At 49.1% G+C, this 16304-nt stretch overlaps 5 protein-coding genes across 5 annotated transcripts; 4 read left to right on the top strand and 1 right to left on the bottom strand.

The window, feature by feature from the left end:
• Positions 1-620: 620 nt before the first annotated feature.
• N7489_001067 (Zn(II)2Cys6 transcription factor) lies at positions 621-3038 on the top strand (the record flags this gene model as incomplete). Its single annotated transcript, XM_056706822.1, has 1 exon — positions 621-3038. One exon carries the CDS (start codon positions 621-623, stop codon positions 3036-3038), a length of 2418 nt encoding a protein of 805 aa, XP_056571124.1.
• A 4229-nt stretch (positions 3039-7267) lies between these two features.
• On the top strand, positions 7268-8503 carry N7489_001066 (uncharacterized protein; the record flags this gene model as incomplete). The annotated part of the gene is made up of 1 exon (XM_056706821.1): positions 7268-8503. The coding sequence occupies one exon, from the start codon at positions 7268-7270 to the stop codon at positions 8501-8503; it is 1236 nt and encodes a 411-aa protein (XP_056571123.1).
• A 2021-nt stretch (positions 8504-10524) lies between these two features.
• On the top strand, positions 10525-12752 carry N7489_001065 (potassium channel family protein; the record flags this gene model as incomplete). The annotated part of the gene is made up of 3 exons (XM_056706820.1): positions 10525-10814; positions 10870-11008; positions 11067-12752. The coding sequence occupies 3 exons, from the start codon at positions 10525-10527 to the stop codon at positions 12750-12752; spliced, it is 2115 nt and encodes a 704-aa protein (XP_056571122.1).
• A 442-nt stretch (positions 12753-13194) lies between these two features.
• Positions 13195-13899, top strand: N7489_001064 (uncharacterized protein; the record flags this gene model as incomplete). The annotated part of the gene is made up of 1 exon (XM_056706819.1): positions 13195-13899. The coding sequence occupies one exon, from the start codon at positions 13195-13197 to the stop codon at positions 13897-13899; it is 705 nt and encodes a 234-aa protein (XP_056571121.1).
• Positions 13900-14121: 222 nt separating this feature from the next.
• Positions 14122-15183, bottom strand: N7489_001063 (uncharacterized protein; the record flags this gene model as incomplete). The annotated part of the gene is made up of 3 exons (XM_056706818.1): positions 14122-14328; positions 14375-14838; positions 14901-15183. The coding sequence occupies 3 exons, from the start codon at positions 15181-15183 to the stop codon at positions 14122-14124; spliced, it is 954 nt and encodes a 317-aa protein (XP_056571120.1).
• Positions 15184-16304: the final 1121 nt, after the last annotated feature.

Genomic DNA, 16304 nt, shown 5'->3' with positions numbered 1-16304 from the left:
TTGTTATTATTGTTATATCGATATAATTAATATAATTCAGGTTGGATCCATTAGTTCCAGTCTCGGACATGAGACACGAGATCACTGGAATCCACCAATTTCATACTATGAAAGCCCCCTGCTAACTAGCGTACGTTATAAGGCCAACATCAAGGCCAGATTATGGAACAAAATCGAAGAACCCATGTGAGACACTGAGGGATTATATTCCAATGATATCAATGAATTTCATGATCATCGTGGAACCATTTGCCTTTTCGAAAAGGCGCCCCAGTCCACTTGGACAGTTCTCCCTAGACGACTAAAACGCGGATCAGCCTCCACCGGGGAAGATCGCATATCCACCCCCCAATCTTTCTCCGTCATATTATTCCATCTTTTCCCACTCTGCAGGACTCAGAGAGTTTATCGTATTTATTTAAATCCGACTTCCCCCTCAAATCCCTGTCCGATTTCGCCGATCTCGTGGCATTCGATATTTCCGCCCCAATTACAAATCTTCAACCCCCAGAGCCTTGGAAGTAGCCTACGCCCCGTGAACGCCTAATATTCCAATCGCTCAGGTCTCTCAAGGTCTAAACGGATGGACTCCGTGCGGGCATTGCCCACGCCCGTCAATGATGGCCTCCGATAATGCGGATCGTCCCTCTCGAGACCCCGCGCCTAAGGGAAAATCCCGCAAGACCGATCCGAACGCTCCGATCCGGAAACGCCGCAAGAGAACTGTGGTCAGCGGAGCCCCCGACGACTGCTTTGCCTGCTCCAAGCGAGGAGCACGGTGTGACCGGCGCCGACCTTATTGTTCCCAGTGCCTCGACCTCGGCCGCGAATGTTCCGGATACAAGACGACGTTGACATGGGGTGTTGGAGTCGCAAGTCGAGGGAAACTCCGGGGACAGAAGCTTCCGGTGATGCAATCGGAGGAACAATTATCGGGGAATGCTGTGAAATCGCAACCGGAGGCCTCAAGCAGCAGCGGTCCATCTTCGCGGGTTCCTGGTGATTCTTCGGCCCCGATGCCTCCGTCAACCGGCCCTGAAATGGCATCGTTTGGTACAAGGACGCCGAGTGTGAAACAGGAAGGTAGCCCACCTATGATGCCTGCTGCCTTTGACATGTGTTCGGACATGGCTTGGACAATGGACATGCCAGATCCACAAACGTGGTCGAGCACGCTTGCTGCTCCCCCTGCGATTTCAGGGCTTCCTTTGCCCAGTCGGCCGATGATTCCAAACAATACAAGCCAAGATATGACTCCGGAGCCACCATTGCTATATGCTCCCATTCAAAGCCCGACGGCTAATTCTGGGTCTCTGGTTTGGCCGACGGCAGTTCCATCCTCGTCCCAGGCTGCTACTCCCCCAGCGTCACAAGACACGGATGAGGAGGAGGTCAAATACGATCCTAATTATAATATGCTCTGGAACGCCGCGCATTCTCCCTCACTCTCTCAGCTCCTCTTGGCACGATCCGTGGGACGGACCCCGCGTCTTCGTTATCTCATCAGTTACTACGCCGAAGTCATTACCCCCATGATTGTCGCCTTCGATACTCCGACAAATCCGTTCCGGACTCAAGTTATACGCTTGGCGATGGAGAGTGAGGCTCTACAGGAGGCGATTGCAACGTTGGCTACGAGCAACTTGCGCCAGAGGCGAGAGCACAACCACCTCTCCACGGAACGAACTCTGCCAGCACGGATGTCATCAATGGCTCATCGCGCCCTCACCGATGAAGATTTCCAAGATCGATATGGCATCTCAATGGTCGAAGGGTATATGAGAGAAGAAAATCACCATCGAGGGATGGCCGTCAAGGCTTTAAATGCTGATTTGGCTGACCCTCGTCGCCGATTGTCGGACTCTGTACTGGCAACATTGTTAATGCTCTGTCTGTTCCATGGCTGTGATACTGGCGTTGCCGGATTCCGCGCACAATTCGCTGGAGTAACAAGACTACTTGCGATCCGAATGCGCCATTCCCGTGTCATACCGGATAGCCTCAAATGGTTCATCCGCATGTTCTCGTGGTTTGATACGTTAACAGCTACCACAAATGACCGTGACGTCCAACTACGCGGAACATGTTTGGAGATCAGCTCCAAAACCGATGGAGAATGGGGTCTGGAGAACCTGGCCGGCTGTGATGGTCGTCTCTTCAAGCTGATTTCTCAGCTGGGCCGTTTGAATCTCCTCAGCCAGGAACAGGAGCCCAGCCTATCGCGCCCAAAGGATGCTAGTGTCCCCACTGCATCCCTCCCTCCTAATATGTTGTTCCCGGGATGGGAAACAGTTGTGCCCAATCCAGGAATGGGCTCCGTACCCGAATACGGATTTTCTCTTCCCACACCGCCGCAAAGTAGCGACTCATCCCGTCGTCCTTCCTCTCCAGAATTCTGGACAGAGTGGTATTCGCTCAGGCAGCGACTCGAATCCTGGCGATTCGACCCACCTGCTCAGGCCTCTCAGGCCGCTTTTCCTTCTCCGCCCTTGTCTGCATCTACAATGACCTGGAACGCTACTACCTATGTGACGCCACAGACTTCCTCATCAGCATATCAAGTGGCACCCGAGAATCTCCAGGACGTCTACCAGATCTCGGAGTGCTTCCGCCATGCAGCCCTTCTCTACTGCGAACGTCTAGCCGAGCCGACCCTTCCATCGTCTCATGGCCGTATTCAACATCTTGTCCAGCTTGCCATGCACTGCATCATCACCGTGCAATCAGACGTGTATCTTCTCTGGCCACTGTTCATTGTCGGCTCGGAGTGTGTCCAGGACGATCACCGTTCGATCATCCGCGATCGCTGCAAGGATATCTCCAAGGACTCTGGCTTTATCAACAACATTTCCTGTCTACAACTTCTAGAACAGATCTGGGCGGAGCATTCCGATGAATCTTCATTCCCAATTTATCCCAGCGGGTTCGGCCCCCGCCCTCCGCTGGCTGGTGGCAGGGCACCAGCTTCTTCGCAGGCCTTCCGTTGGTCCCGTGTTATGCAGGCCAAGCGGGGTGACGGCGAGTACATGGTTGCATAGACGGGTTACCTTATATCTTTTTTTTAATTGCCCGAGCTATATGCTTGCGGTTTCCAGCTTTACAGCATTCTGGTGGGACGGACTCATTGGATTTTTCTTTGTTCAGGGATCAGCGACTCGCGTGTTGTGTTTTTGACAAACATGATATGATTCATTCTATGTGCAGAAATATTGCCTCCAGCCCAATACTATCTACATTATACATACTCTTCCTTTTCTGGTTTGCTAGGGGCTTAAATAGCATTTCATGCATGTCTGTACATATGTACCTGCAAAATCAGGATGACCTTTTAAATAGAACTAGATCATGTTATAATCTATCCATGGAATAGACCCGTGGCTAGCGGGTTCACCGTCCGCCCGCTACAAGCAATTCCCAATCAGCTGCTCCGCTGAACAACTTAGCAGTACGTTAAGGGGACATAACCTCGTCCTACATGACCAAGGCCCAAAGGCGCAGCCAAATAGGGGGCTGGCCCAAGCCACTCGGAGATAACGAGAGGACCAACCCGAGTCATCCGTAGTTGGTATGCAACCTAACCAAAGCCCCCTTCGCCTAACTATCACACATCCCAGGCGTAGCGACAAAAGTACCAACCAACACCTATTCTGAACCTAGACCTATAGGCGCTTACGGAGTATGTTATAGGGCACAGGGCAAGGGCAGCCATGCAAACCCTATATGATCAGCACGCACAATGAAAACCTCAGAAGCCCAATACCAAGCCCAAGGTCAATAATACACGTACTAATAACCCTCGAGGACCTCCCCGACCGCTAGTATTCCAGCTGGGCCTAGAATACCAATAACAAACACTAAAACGGGCCCAAGGTTTTGTTTTGATTCTCCCACGGCAAAGCCGACACCCGCTCGTGCAAGGGGTGGCAGATAGATAGGATTCATTTACGAACCATATTATCCATGTGATATAGTTTTATGGATCTTGTCCAGAGCGTGCATGCGTGCATCAGTCCATGTTTAATTAGATGGCTAGGGGGTGAGATAGGTGCTTGCAAGTGTAGGTGAAGGCTGTTATTATTACGGAGTACCACTCCCTGTACTTCCAGACTTGGCGGGCTTGATATCAAAAAGCAAATTTACCAATTATCCACATTGAAATCCGCAGTCGACCAGTATCGAGTACCCACCCGGCATCTAGGCATCCAACCCCTATATCCAAAACCTGATTTGTCTAAGGATATTCAGCCGTTAGACCGCGCTTCGAGCATATGAATATGCATGATACACTAGTTGTCGGCTATACTAAGCTTACCGAGTCGCACGAGAAGCACATACAATTAAAACCAATTATTTCTGGGGAGACGGTGTACAATAAGAGATTGCGTCCCCGTGCGCCAGGTGAAGGTTATGTATGTTCCTACAGCCGAGGGAAGATGCGTCCCGGCTTCCAGCCCGGCCCCCCCTGCAGCCTTGTTAGCGGGCTTGTGGGTTTTTGGGCTATAAACCTTCCAGAAATTCCATGGCTTTTAGGCGAGTTGGCATTACCCACTCAGCAAATTAAATTTTATATATCAACTTATTTGCTTTCTTTTGTTCCGTCCCTGGCTGAATTCAGCTTGGTTGGGGTGGCGAAGGAGGCAGAAATAGGGGGCGTTGTCAAATGAGATCTGTTAGACGCTGGATTATCTACGGTGGGCAGATAGATATGTCGACATATTTTTTATTTTCTGCTGCCTGCATGTGAGATCCATCTTGCAGATACGATTAAAAAATATGTTGGGTGGATTTGAAAATTAAATAGAAATAAGCCATGTGCAACCCTAGATGATCGGCAGTGCAGGACGGGTTTTTTACCTTCTGTTTGGCTGGTTGGCTAAGACAAGGGGGGGATTCTCGAAGGGTTGACTCACTCAAGGAAAAAAAAAAAAAAAAACCCTCGAATCAGGGGTGGACCTGGGATTCTTTTGTGTGGGCAGCAAGGACGTGCTGGAAATTCCGTCTTTCATTCCTTTGCTCGGTGCGTGAGCGTAAAATATGTCTGTATTGGTGGTATTTGTGGCGGCACGAAGTTGCGGTGGTCCTGTTCTTTACATCGACCATACAGAGGCACTGCCCTGTCTCATAGGATAGAGATCAGTTGTACGGAGTAGATGTTGTAATATTAGCGTGTAGTCTAGGTTGAGTCTCACTGTACATCTAGTAGCGCTGGTTGATATCAGACCAGTCCCGAAAAGGCAGACTAGGGCTTGAAACTGAATACGATCGCAACCATAACGAGTGGCCTACTGTTCATCGCCCCACGCTGAAACAATGAACCGTGGACAGCCAATATTAAAAATGGATAACAGCTCGGTGATTTAGAAGTGAATTGCTTATGGATGGAGAACTCATTGCCCCCATTATGCGGCTTCGATCCTAACGCGTTGTACACAGCCGCTGCGCATCTCTCGATCTCATACTTGTTAAGAGCTATTTTTACTACTAGGCGGAAGTCATCTTAGCCCACTGGAAGATATTGATGGTCAGACCCAAGCAGCAAGTTGCGGTCTGCGAAATCTCTATATTTTTGCCCAAAATGGCGGTTGCTGCCCAGCGACGCAGCGGTAAAGCCTATGCATGGCCCGTGATGTCGCCCAAGATGGCAGTGCTAAGTGGATGTGTGTATAAAGACGATACTGATGGGGCTCCTTAGTCGTTTCTCTTGCCATGGCAACGTGTTCGTATATGTTACAGATAGTAATAATGTCCGAAATCTCTGGGGTTCTGGTGGAGTCTGGTGTCTGAACCACTGGACGAGACGGGATGGGCCGTCGTGAAATCTGGGATGCCGTCGGTCCAACCATGGAACCGGCTTTAGTTTGCGCACTGCATACATCGAGCGCTGCCTATCGTAACCAAGTACTTGCATCGGTAGTTACTACTAGAGGATGTTGTCTTTTATGATCGATATAAAGTACCATTTGCTATATACAGTACTGTGCGTGTTGCTGCAACTAATGATGGCGTTCATGCAGATAAACTGTACGAGGTATAGAAAATGTAGCCTAGTTCTGGAAGTCGAGCACATGGCTTTGCGCTCATCCAACCCAACCATGACACGCCAGCTGATGGAGGGGTGATCTAAACTAGTTACATCGCCAGACAGCTGTAGGGCAGCCAGTAAGATCCTTTGTGGGATGACACTCCGTCTTAGTGGCGACATTAACGCCTGCTTTTTGCCATTCCCTCAGAGTCAGTCCACCAAGAGACGGTCAAAAAATCTGCTAGATAGTTGCCTTGAGACTGGCAAACTCAAAGACACCGAGGAAAATGCAGTTGTCCGCTGCCCGATTCAAATGAGGGGCTATCAGCCAAGCGGTTTGCATATTGCGTCCAATGGAAGCGTCTCCATCTGGACTAGCTTGAGGGGTAGCGACATCGAGACATGATGGTACTTTGATCCTGGCAGACTCACGAGTGAGATAGAAAGTACTAGTTTCTACGAGAGTGACTCGATTGTATTTCCAAGCTTGCCACCTAAAGTTGAGTCATAATATGTAATAGCTGAGCTCGAGCGCAAGCTATAAGAGAGACGGAGTATCTTCCAGATGGAGGAAAACCATAAATAAATTATAACTTTCAGAAATGAATAGAATACGTTGAAATTGAAATTCAATACCCGTAAGAAGGAAAGAATCCAAACGCCACAGCCCACAACGCCAACTCACACGCGCCAGCCACTAGCGGGTGCACTGATTGGCCCTGCGCCAATATCACCGGCGCTGACATTAAGGATCCATCTTCCCTTTTCCCTTTCATCGGGTTGAAATTTTTCACTCTCCACCTCTCTCCACTGAAATCAAAGCCATTAACATCTTTTGGAGCGGAGGGTCTCTCTGCTCTTTGTTTTTCCTCAGTCTCCTTTTATCAATAGGAGATCTTGGATCCTAGGATCCCCTAAACGCACTCTCTCTCTTTTCCTCGGATTGACCGAAGAACGTTCAAATGCCCTCTCAGCACATTCAGTCTCAACCCTCCTCTCTTCGATCGGAAACCGTACCACGGTGACGGTCCTACTATCCAAAAAAACCCTATCTGACCTGCAGTGTTAAAGTCGGCGTCGATTTCTGTTTGGGTGCACGATATCCTGTATAATATACTTGGTTTCTTTTTTTCTTTTTTTTTTCTTGCTGATTTTCGTTTAACTGCCTTTGGATTGTTTGCATTTCCGGCTTGTCGCCTCTTTTACATTATCTGATCGACTGGTGCTCCATATGCTCGCGCGATAATGTATCATTACTCCAGTCCACCGCCCGGGTGGTCAACCTACGACTACACTCAATCTCCTCCCACCTCACCTCAATACGCCTACTACGCCTCTCAGTTCGCCAACTCCTACACTTCACCTCGGGGCACCTCGCGACGACACAACCGCAAGGCCAGTTACACGGCCACCAAAGAAACACCATGGTATTCGTCGGGCTACACACAAGGCTACTATGAAGCAACCCCAGACTATGGCATTCCATCGCGAAAGCACGATCATGTAAGTGCTTCTTTTGCGGGAAAGCCCAAACACCACCGATACTCCTCGACCGGTCATCCTACGGGGGATGGCCTCGGCAACGGATACTACCCGTCGCAATCGCAGACTCGACCCATCTTCGTCGATGTGGTCGACGAAGCATTCGATATCCCGCGCACCAACGCCCGCGAGCCCCGTACCGGTCGCCCAGGTCGTCCCCCGGCCTCGAACCCCACTCGAGATGGCCCTGGCCAACACCGTCGCACCACCTCGGCCTCTTACCGCAAATCAAATCCAGCTGATTCTCACTTCTACTTCACTCAGGCTCCTAACAACGAGGATATCGAAGCGGCCAGGCGCTCCCGCGCAAGGCGCCAATCCACATCAACTCGCACTCCCAGCAAACCCAAACCGCCACCAGCTACTGCCAAACCGCCACCCATCGCCACCGAAGATGACGCCGAGGCCGCAGGGATTCCAGCAGGCTATTCGATCAAGAACTGGGACCCGACGGAAGCGCCGATCATCTTGCTCGGTAGTGTATTTGATGCGAACTCTCTCGGAAAGTGGATCTACGATTGGACCGTCTTTCATCATGGGGCATCGACGCCCATGGCCGACGTCGCGGGCGACTTGTGGCTATTGTTGATCAAGCTGGCGGGCAAAGTAAAGAGGGCCGACGAATGTCTCCCTCGCATCCAACGCGTGGAGGCGCAGGAAGTCGTCGAAGACTTCCTGGAAAGCGGCGAGCGCCTCTGGTCCCGATTCAAGAAGCTCCTCAAGGGCTGCGAACTCTACATGTGGAAGGCTGCCAAACGAGAAGGTGGCAAAGGGCCTGTATCAATGGGCCGCAATGCAGGTTGCGAATTTGTCGAATCGATTTTCGGTCGCGACCGTGAGCTTGAAAATACCGAGAAGCTCATGAATAGTATTCGTCTCTGGAATATGCGATTCGACGCCAACTGCGAAGACATTCTGCGCCGACCGACGGCTGCATAGGATGTTTTCTTCATACGCTTTTTTCTTTTTTACATCGACCGAGGGAGCGATTCCCCCCCAAAAGAGACAGACTTTCCTACTGCTTTTCTTATCTACATTTGGAGCATTTGAAACTTGTTGAATCGCATTTGGAGCGTGTTTTGGCTTCGGCTGACTTTGCTCGTTGCATTTACTGTCTGTTTTCCGATCCATTCCAGGAATCGACACAAAAGATCATCGTTATTGTTTTTTTTGTTTTTTTGTTTTTTTTTCTGCTTTTTTTCGGTGCCGGCGCCTTGCTTTTGATCTCGTTTCTGTCATAGGACGGCGCCCTCTTGATCTATTCTATTCCATTTCTGGCGTCCTTGTTTAATCTTTTCATTTCTGGCCGTCAAGTCCGTTTTGTCTTGCCGTTGAAGTCCGTGTCACTCTGCTTCGATGATACCATCTTGCGATTTCTTATATACGTGCTTGTCTTTTTTCTTTATTATTTCCTTTGTCTTTCGCACAGCTGTCTACTACTTTTCCTGTCCTTTAAGCTTTTGATGTTGGGTCGGAGGAACCGGGTTGTACATAGAACCATGACGACCCAAACGTCCGATAGACCCTGACACTCGTTAATGCTTTCTCCTATACTTTCTCCTATACTTTCTCCTATACTTTCTCCTATACTTTCTCCTATACTTTCTCCTATACATTCCGAGGACCAACCCATCTGTACACCTGTAAAGTCAATATTATTTCCACGTAGTCCAGATCCCCAAAACAGGCAATGATGTGATGTGATACCCCTCAGCGCTTCCTGCGCAATGCATGTGGATCACTACCCCGCCCTCTAGAACCATAGAAGGCGCCTAGAATCGCCCTGTTGGAGTTTTTGTATTTGGCCGTACGCCCTCCAAAAGTTATGTAGGTACTATCACTCCCATATCGGCTGATGTCACATTTCATATAAGTATAGGTCCCAGCGCCTAGTCAATTTGCCTTTTCTCATGCAGGTGGTCGTGGCTGTTATTGGCTTCTTCCGAAATTCAAATGCATGCACGTTGGGGGTTCCCGAGGGTGTGGCGATCCTATCACAGGTGAGGCACAGGGGTGTGGTTGCGTGCATGACTTTCCAGCTTTGTTCTGGGTTGCATGGTGATACTAGATTTGAGGCATTATTATAAAGGATGATGGCGGTTATTGAATATAGACATGTTTCGTATTCAAGGTGTTTGATTGTGTATAGATTGAAGGTTTGCGGGAAGTGGTTTCTTGATTTCGTTTGAGTATATGCTTAATTAGATGCCATAAGCTAGGTATTGGATTGCATAGATACTGGCTCAGACTTCCAAGTTGCTTTTCGAATCTCTTTCTCGATTTGGAGTCATACCGAGCTTGTGAGACGTTGGCCCCGGGGGTTGGAGAAAGAGCCGGCCATATGTTAATACCATGCACACTCTTGGGAACTGACATGAGATGAGGTCCATAACAGTTTGAACTTGATATAGAAGCATAAGCCTATGGAAGTCCCATGGTCTTCTTACCTACTCATTATTGCCAGGGTTAGCCCTGGACATAGACTCCAAGTCCATGTGGCCATATTCAGCCAACCTTGTTCAACATTCTCGTATTTAATATAGTTCCTAGAGTTCAGATGTTGTGTTGTGGTGAACTTTGGAAGAATAATGATGACGCACGTGGGGCAGTCACGGGACCGCAAACTCGGTGGTCGTCGATATCCCTGCTATCTGATACTAGCAGGTTATCTAGTGCCTGAATCCCCGCATTGAGCGGCTTACTCGAGATATTATTACTCGACTCGGTCTATTTGGAGACCTGTTTAGGAGTCAATAATCAAGAAGTACCAGAACTCCTTGTTTCCTGCTGTCCTGATGCAATCACATTGCGGATATGACCCTTGAAGTTCCCCTCAACCTTAATCTATTTCCTGGAAAGTGAGGTGCTTCGAGATATCTGAAGGCTTAGCCTCGAATCTCCAAGACTTATTGGACTTTGCGGCTGCCCCCATCTGGGCACATGGTCATGCTAGGCGAACGATGCAACATGGATCTACGACAGAGGGGATGCCCACAGACGAAAAGTCTGATAGGCTATCCTTATGGGGATGGATCCGGGATCAATTTCACATGAGACCACCCGAAGATGACGAGCCACAGTCGTGGTGGATTGCGTCCACAGCCATCCCGCTGCTTGCTGCTACAACGGGACCACTCGCCAATGTCATGTCAGTCACCGCATTGGTTGTGCCGTGGCGAAGCCAAATTCTTTCATACGAAGATAGCACTGCTGGAAACCTCATTCAAGAAGGATATCCGGACCCTCGCTGGTGAGTACAGAGCAAAAGGGTACCCTGAATCAGGTTTCTCTAACACCACGAATAGGAGCATTTCCCTAAATGCCATCTCGCTTTGTTGCGGGATTGTGGGAAATATGTTCTTATTGTTCAATTTTACCCAGATCGTACGCTATATCATAGCTTTGCCCGTGACGATCATTTTGTGGTTCATATCCGCCGGGATCGTGAGTAAAATTTCCCTGTCTCCGGTTTTGTATGTCCAGACCTAACGCTTGCTTGTAGCTCTGTGGAATCACCATAGCCACAGATATCTATAACCCCCCGGTAGGCGTCGATAGGGTCTACTCGCAGGGTTATTGGAGTGCCGTCATTGCGGCAGTCCTCTACTTTATCTTAAGCATCGTCTTGATGATTAACATGCTAGGCTATTTCCTGGGCAAATACCCGCAACACTTCTCGCTGACTGGCGAGCAACGAACCCTGATCCTACAAATGACTGCATTGGTCGTTTGGCTATTGATTGGCGCGGCTATTTTCCAGCGGGTAATCGGGATCTCTTTCGCCGATGCGTTGTACTTCTCCGATGTCACCGTCCTCACATTAGGGTATGGCGACATCACTCCTACCAACTCCGTCGGTCGAGGTCTTATTTGGCCATATGCAGTCATTGGAATTATCATCCTAGGACTTGTTGTGGAAAGCATCTTCAGATTTGCCCGCGAGGTTCACTACGACAATGTCATTCAGAAACACATTGAACAGAAACGGCAATACACTTTGGAGCAGTCTATCGGTTTTGACGAGCTCGATTCTTCTCAAGGGAAACACCCGACTAGTGGAGAAGTTATTACCCCTCCAGCTCTCACTCGCCAAAGCTCCAGGACTCATCATCATCGGCCAATTCGCAATACCATCAACGCCCTTGCCACTGGTCGCCGACCCAGGATCCTTGTCATGCGTGAAGAAAAAGATCGGTTTGACGCTATGCGCCGTATCCAGTCCGATACAATGCGCTTCCGCCGCTGGAACAATCTGGTCATCAGCATCGTTGCATTCGGAATTGTGTGGTGCTGCGGAGCAGTGGTGTTCTGGAAATTAGAAGACATTACATACTTCGAAGCGCTCTACTTTTGCTTCGTCTCCCTGCTAACCATCGGCTACGGTGATTTCACACCGCGGTCTAATCCAGGAAGACCTTTCTTTGTGGTATGGTCTCTAATCGCCATCCCAACTATGACCATGCTCATTTCCGAGATGAGCGACACAGTCGTCGCTGGCTTCAGACATGCCACTGATGTAGTCGCCAGTTACTCCGTGCTTCCTCAATCCCGTGTCTATAAGGAATTCTTGGGTCGGATTCCCGGCATCGCCCAGCTCATCCTGTCTCGCCAAGAGAAAAAGCAACGCGAGCGCGGTTTCCCACTCGAGGGGGCCGATGAATCCGACACCCGGGAAAGAGCGGACGCCGAGGAGGCTGGGCAATCTAATACTCGAAACGATGATTTAGCCGAGTCTCATCCGCACCGGTCTCTCGAAGAACTTGCCCGCGACCCGACCCCGCTTGAGCTTGCCCAGGAACTTGCCTTTGCTATTCGGCGCGCCTCGAAACAGGCTCGCGAAGGCAAACGAGAACGATACTCTTACGGAGAATGGGTCGAGTTCACCCGGCTCATTCAGTTCACTGACCCGCGAGCTCGGCCGCCTGCGTCACAGAGAAACCAGCCAGCAAGTGAGGAAGGCATTTTGAGTGATGAAGATGAATATGGACTTGTTAATTGGGATTGGATCGGTGAGAATAGTCCCATGTTGGCAAAACAGACAGAGCCCGAGTGGGTTCTAGATCGGTTGTGTGAAAGCTTGATTCGGTACGTGTCGACTCAAGAGGAGAGCCGGGCTGTGGGAGGTGGTACCGATTTGACGGAGGAGCCAACGCTGAGAAAGGAGAGGGATATTGGGTTAGATGAATGAGTTTCATAATTTCTCCATGGGTATATGTAGCTTGTATGGATTACCCTTATCACGCCCTGGAGGGAACATATTCCGAAAGAGGGAAGTGGGCCCACGTCACAGGTTGCCTGGATATTTAGTTCTGCCTGCAGATCATGACACTATGTAACTAACTAGTTTAAGAGAAGGTGCCAACATACATGTCGCCAGTAGCTTCCTCTAATACAGCCGTTAAATGATAGATTCATCCTACGTTCCCTTATTGACATCTCGTCTTCAACAAGCAAACCTTGGAAGGCACAGTCATTAGGTTTAAGTGAGTCATACGTACGGGGCTGTGTAACTATGATGGCTTGAGGCTCAGTCTCTTTAACAACATACACGTGGACACTTGCTGTCTAACATCCCCCTGTTTTTATAAAACATACAACATTGCCCCCTACATCAAGAATCCCAATCAAAGATGACTACCAACATCCCCGAGATCCTCGTGCTCTGCATGGACAAGGTCTTCATAACAGCCTTCAACAATGCCCTCAACACAACCTGGCCAGACCACAACCCAGAGAAACTAAAGATCACCCCAATACACGAGCGTCTCAACTCCCTCCCAGAAGGAACAACCTTCGACCTAATCGTCTCACCAGCAAACTCCTACGGCCGCCTCGACGGAGCCTTCGACCACGCCATCTCCATGACCTTCAGCCCACGAGAGGACTACCACGCTCTGACACGCGCAGCGCAAACAGTCCTGTACGAGAAATGGCGAGGTTTTGCGCCACCGGGCTCGTGCACGCTTGTCGAGTTCCCGGATGACCTGAAGCAGAATAAATACGGCTGTGGATGGGTGGCTATTTGTCCCACGATGCGTGAGCCTGGGAATGTGCGCTGGGATAGAGAGGTCATCTATGAGTGTGTTTGGAGCTTGTTGTGTCGGGTCGAGGGGCATAATCGTGCAACCGAGGGGGAGGGGAGGATTGGCAGGATTCTTATGACGCCGTTGGCTACGGGGATTGGGAAGATTAGTAAGGAGCGCTGGGCCGTGCAGACGGTACTCGCGCTGAGGCAGTTTGTTGATGCTGTTGAGAGGCCTGAGAGGTGGGGAAATCTGGGGTGGAAGGAAATTGAGAAGGATTCTCTTGAGGTCGTGAGGACTTGGGCGTTGTGAGTTGTCGTTGTGGATGAGTTCAAGCTTGCTATGATATACTCTTTAATAGAATTCGTTTTTCTATAACACTCGTATAGCCGATTGAATATGATCATACAGAATCAGGGAATCCATATAGAGAAAATAAAAAGCTTTTGTTCGAGGGAATCAGGGTATAAGAATAATAAGAAAAGAAAAGAAGAAGAAGAACAGGACAGGACAGGACAGGACAGAACAGAACAATCAGAATTCTTCCTCATCGTCATCTTCCACCGCCTCCTCATCAAACCCCATGTATGATTCAGCAGATGCCTCCTTTGAGTGGGTCTGAAGTGATGTTCCCTCTGACTGAGCGGGAGACATGGTCGCAGCAGTTCGGAATATATGCACAAGTATTCCTACCACCTCCTGATAATTTCCGTGGCGAGCAGTAATGATATACTCTGACCACTATTCAAGTTAGAACATGTATGATTTCATGGTATAGTTTACTCACCTCCGAGTCATTGTTAATCTTCAAGAACCACCAGCACTGGCCATCAGACACAACACCATACACAGTTGCATCTTTCTTCTGGAGGTCTTTTCGACGTCTATGAACGCAAGCCATGTAGCCGAGAGTTTGAGAGACCCCGCTTGTCACAGATTCAACTCCCTTCGTTTCAACCACAACAACACTGACAGCCACATCTTCTTCATTACCGTACCATAGGCTATAGTCAGGGCGCCCAACAAGGTCGTGCTTGGTGTCCTTATGCATAACGGGGCCATAACGCCAGAGGCCTTCGGCATTTAAGTTCAAGTCGTTCATGTTTATATTCATATCTGAGGAAGTAGTGCCAGGTTGCGAGGTGACAAAATGATGGGCGAAGATGAGGAGGTTGTTAAGAGTGATCCGGGTTAACGCTTCATTAGGTCCACTTTTGCCAAACGCGTCTCTCGTTATATCTATCCATTCAACTTAGTCAAATCAGTTATATGTCACATTAACTTGAACATTCCTTTCCTTAAGAGATACGTACCGTAGACGGGGGATAGTTCAACCGGAGTTCTATTATAGAGCTCAAGGTTGTCCAATGAATGAGTGAGCTGGAGTAAAACTTGGACGTCGCCGATATTCAGGGAAGAGATTGCGATCGTTGGTCGCTCAAACTGGCCTTCTTCAAACATTGATGTAAGGTTTTCAATATAGGCCTTGAGCTGGGTGAGGGATAGCTTTTGTGTCTTGCTGTGGAGGTCGAGTATGGCATCTTTCATTCTTTGCTTGGTTGTCGTTCTTTTCTTCGCGACTTTAAATGGTGGCATCTTGGACAAGGGACACGAAGGACAAGTTGAGATGAGATGAGTTAAGCTAGCTCAATAAGCCAAGCTGAGTTAAGTTGCGTTTGAGTTACGATGAGTGGATGAAGAAAAATCTTAAGCAGAAACGCCAGGAGTGAAGAGGAGAGTTGAGAAGAGCTAAGAAGAGATGAGGAAGAAAATTTTCGAGAGGAAACGCCAGAAGTGAAGAGTATCAATACTGAAGCTCTACCTACAAAGGCAAATATTTCCTAAATAGGCTTAGTAGCAAACACACTTTGTTCGACGACAAACACTGTCAGGTCTTTCATCCCAGTTTGAGGCGGTATCTGATGGCAGATGGAGGCAAACATAAATAGTACTCCCATCTTTCCCCCCAGATTTTCAAGCTTGCTATGAGGCGTTTGTTTTCCTATTCTTTCACGGAATTTCAAGGGTGGCTGACCCCAGTCTTTCATCCATTCCGACTGGAGTATTTGTTGCGCTGTCACTCTCTAGAATTGGGAGCTCCTTCACTTAGGGTTCAGCGCCGTCAGTGCGCTTCTCGTGTATTCGTGAATGTCTTTTCTGGAGCTGCGTGACAATGCCTATTCTTCCTGGCTTTGCTGTATCTCCGCCCTGGGGTTTGATGCTGGTGTCGTGACTGGAACTGTCATTGTTGTGACATCCACGACCATCATGGTTTCTGTCACAGTTGCGACAACCCTTGCAACACCTGTGGGTTGATTGAGTGTTGCAGCTGAAAGAGAGAGATGAAGGAAGAACCAATCCTGGTGAGGAGCAGAGGTCTTTTCTGCTTTAGGCAGAAACGCCCCAACACTGGCAAATAACGGTTACAGGGGAAAAAGATGTAGGAAGGCATAGGCGCCGAGAGTAAAAAGCGTGGTTTGACCGGACGAAGGGAGGGTTGCCTGTATGCCGAGAAATGTGTAGGTTCATCCCGTCTTGGGACGATGAGGAAGGCGCAGGGCAGATCTCCTCACTTTCACTGATAACAAAAACATGCGCAAATCCGGAATCTCGCCTTTGCCAAGGTCCTGGCACTTCATCGGTTGCATCTCGATTTCTCACCTGCACACTTGTTTTAGCTTACGGTGAGAATCTCTAGCGTCTTGGTATCCCGGATG

Source organism: Penicillium chrysogenum, assembly GCF_028827035.1.
Source record: "Penicillium chrysogenum strain IBT 35668 chromosome Unknown utg000001l_segment0_segment0, whole genome shotgun sequence".
In the NCBI taxonomy this organism is placed as follows: Eukaryota; Fungi; Ascomycota; class Eurotiomycetes; order Eurotiales; family Aspergillaceae; genus Penicillium; species Penicillium chrysogenum.
This window is presented reverse-complemented; position numbering and strand designations above follow the sequence as displayed.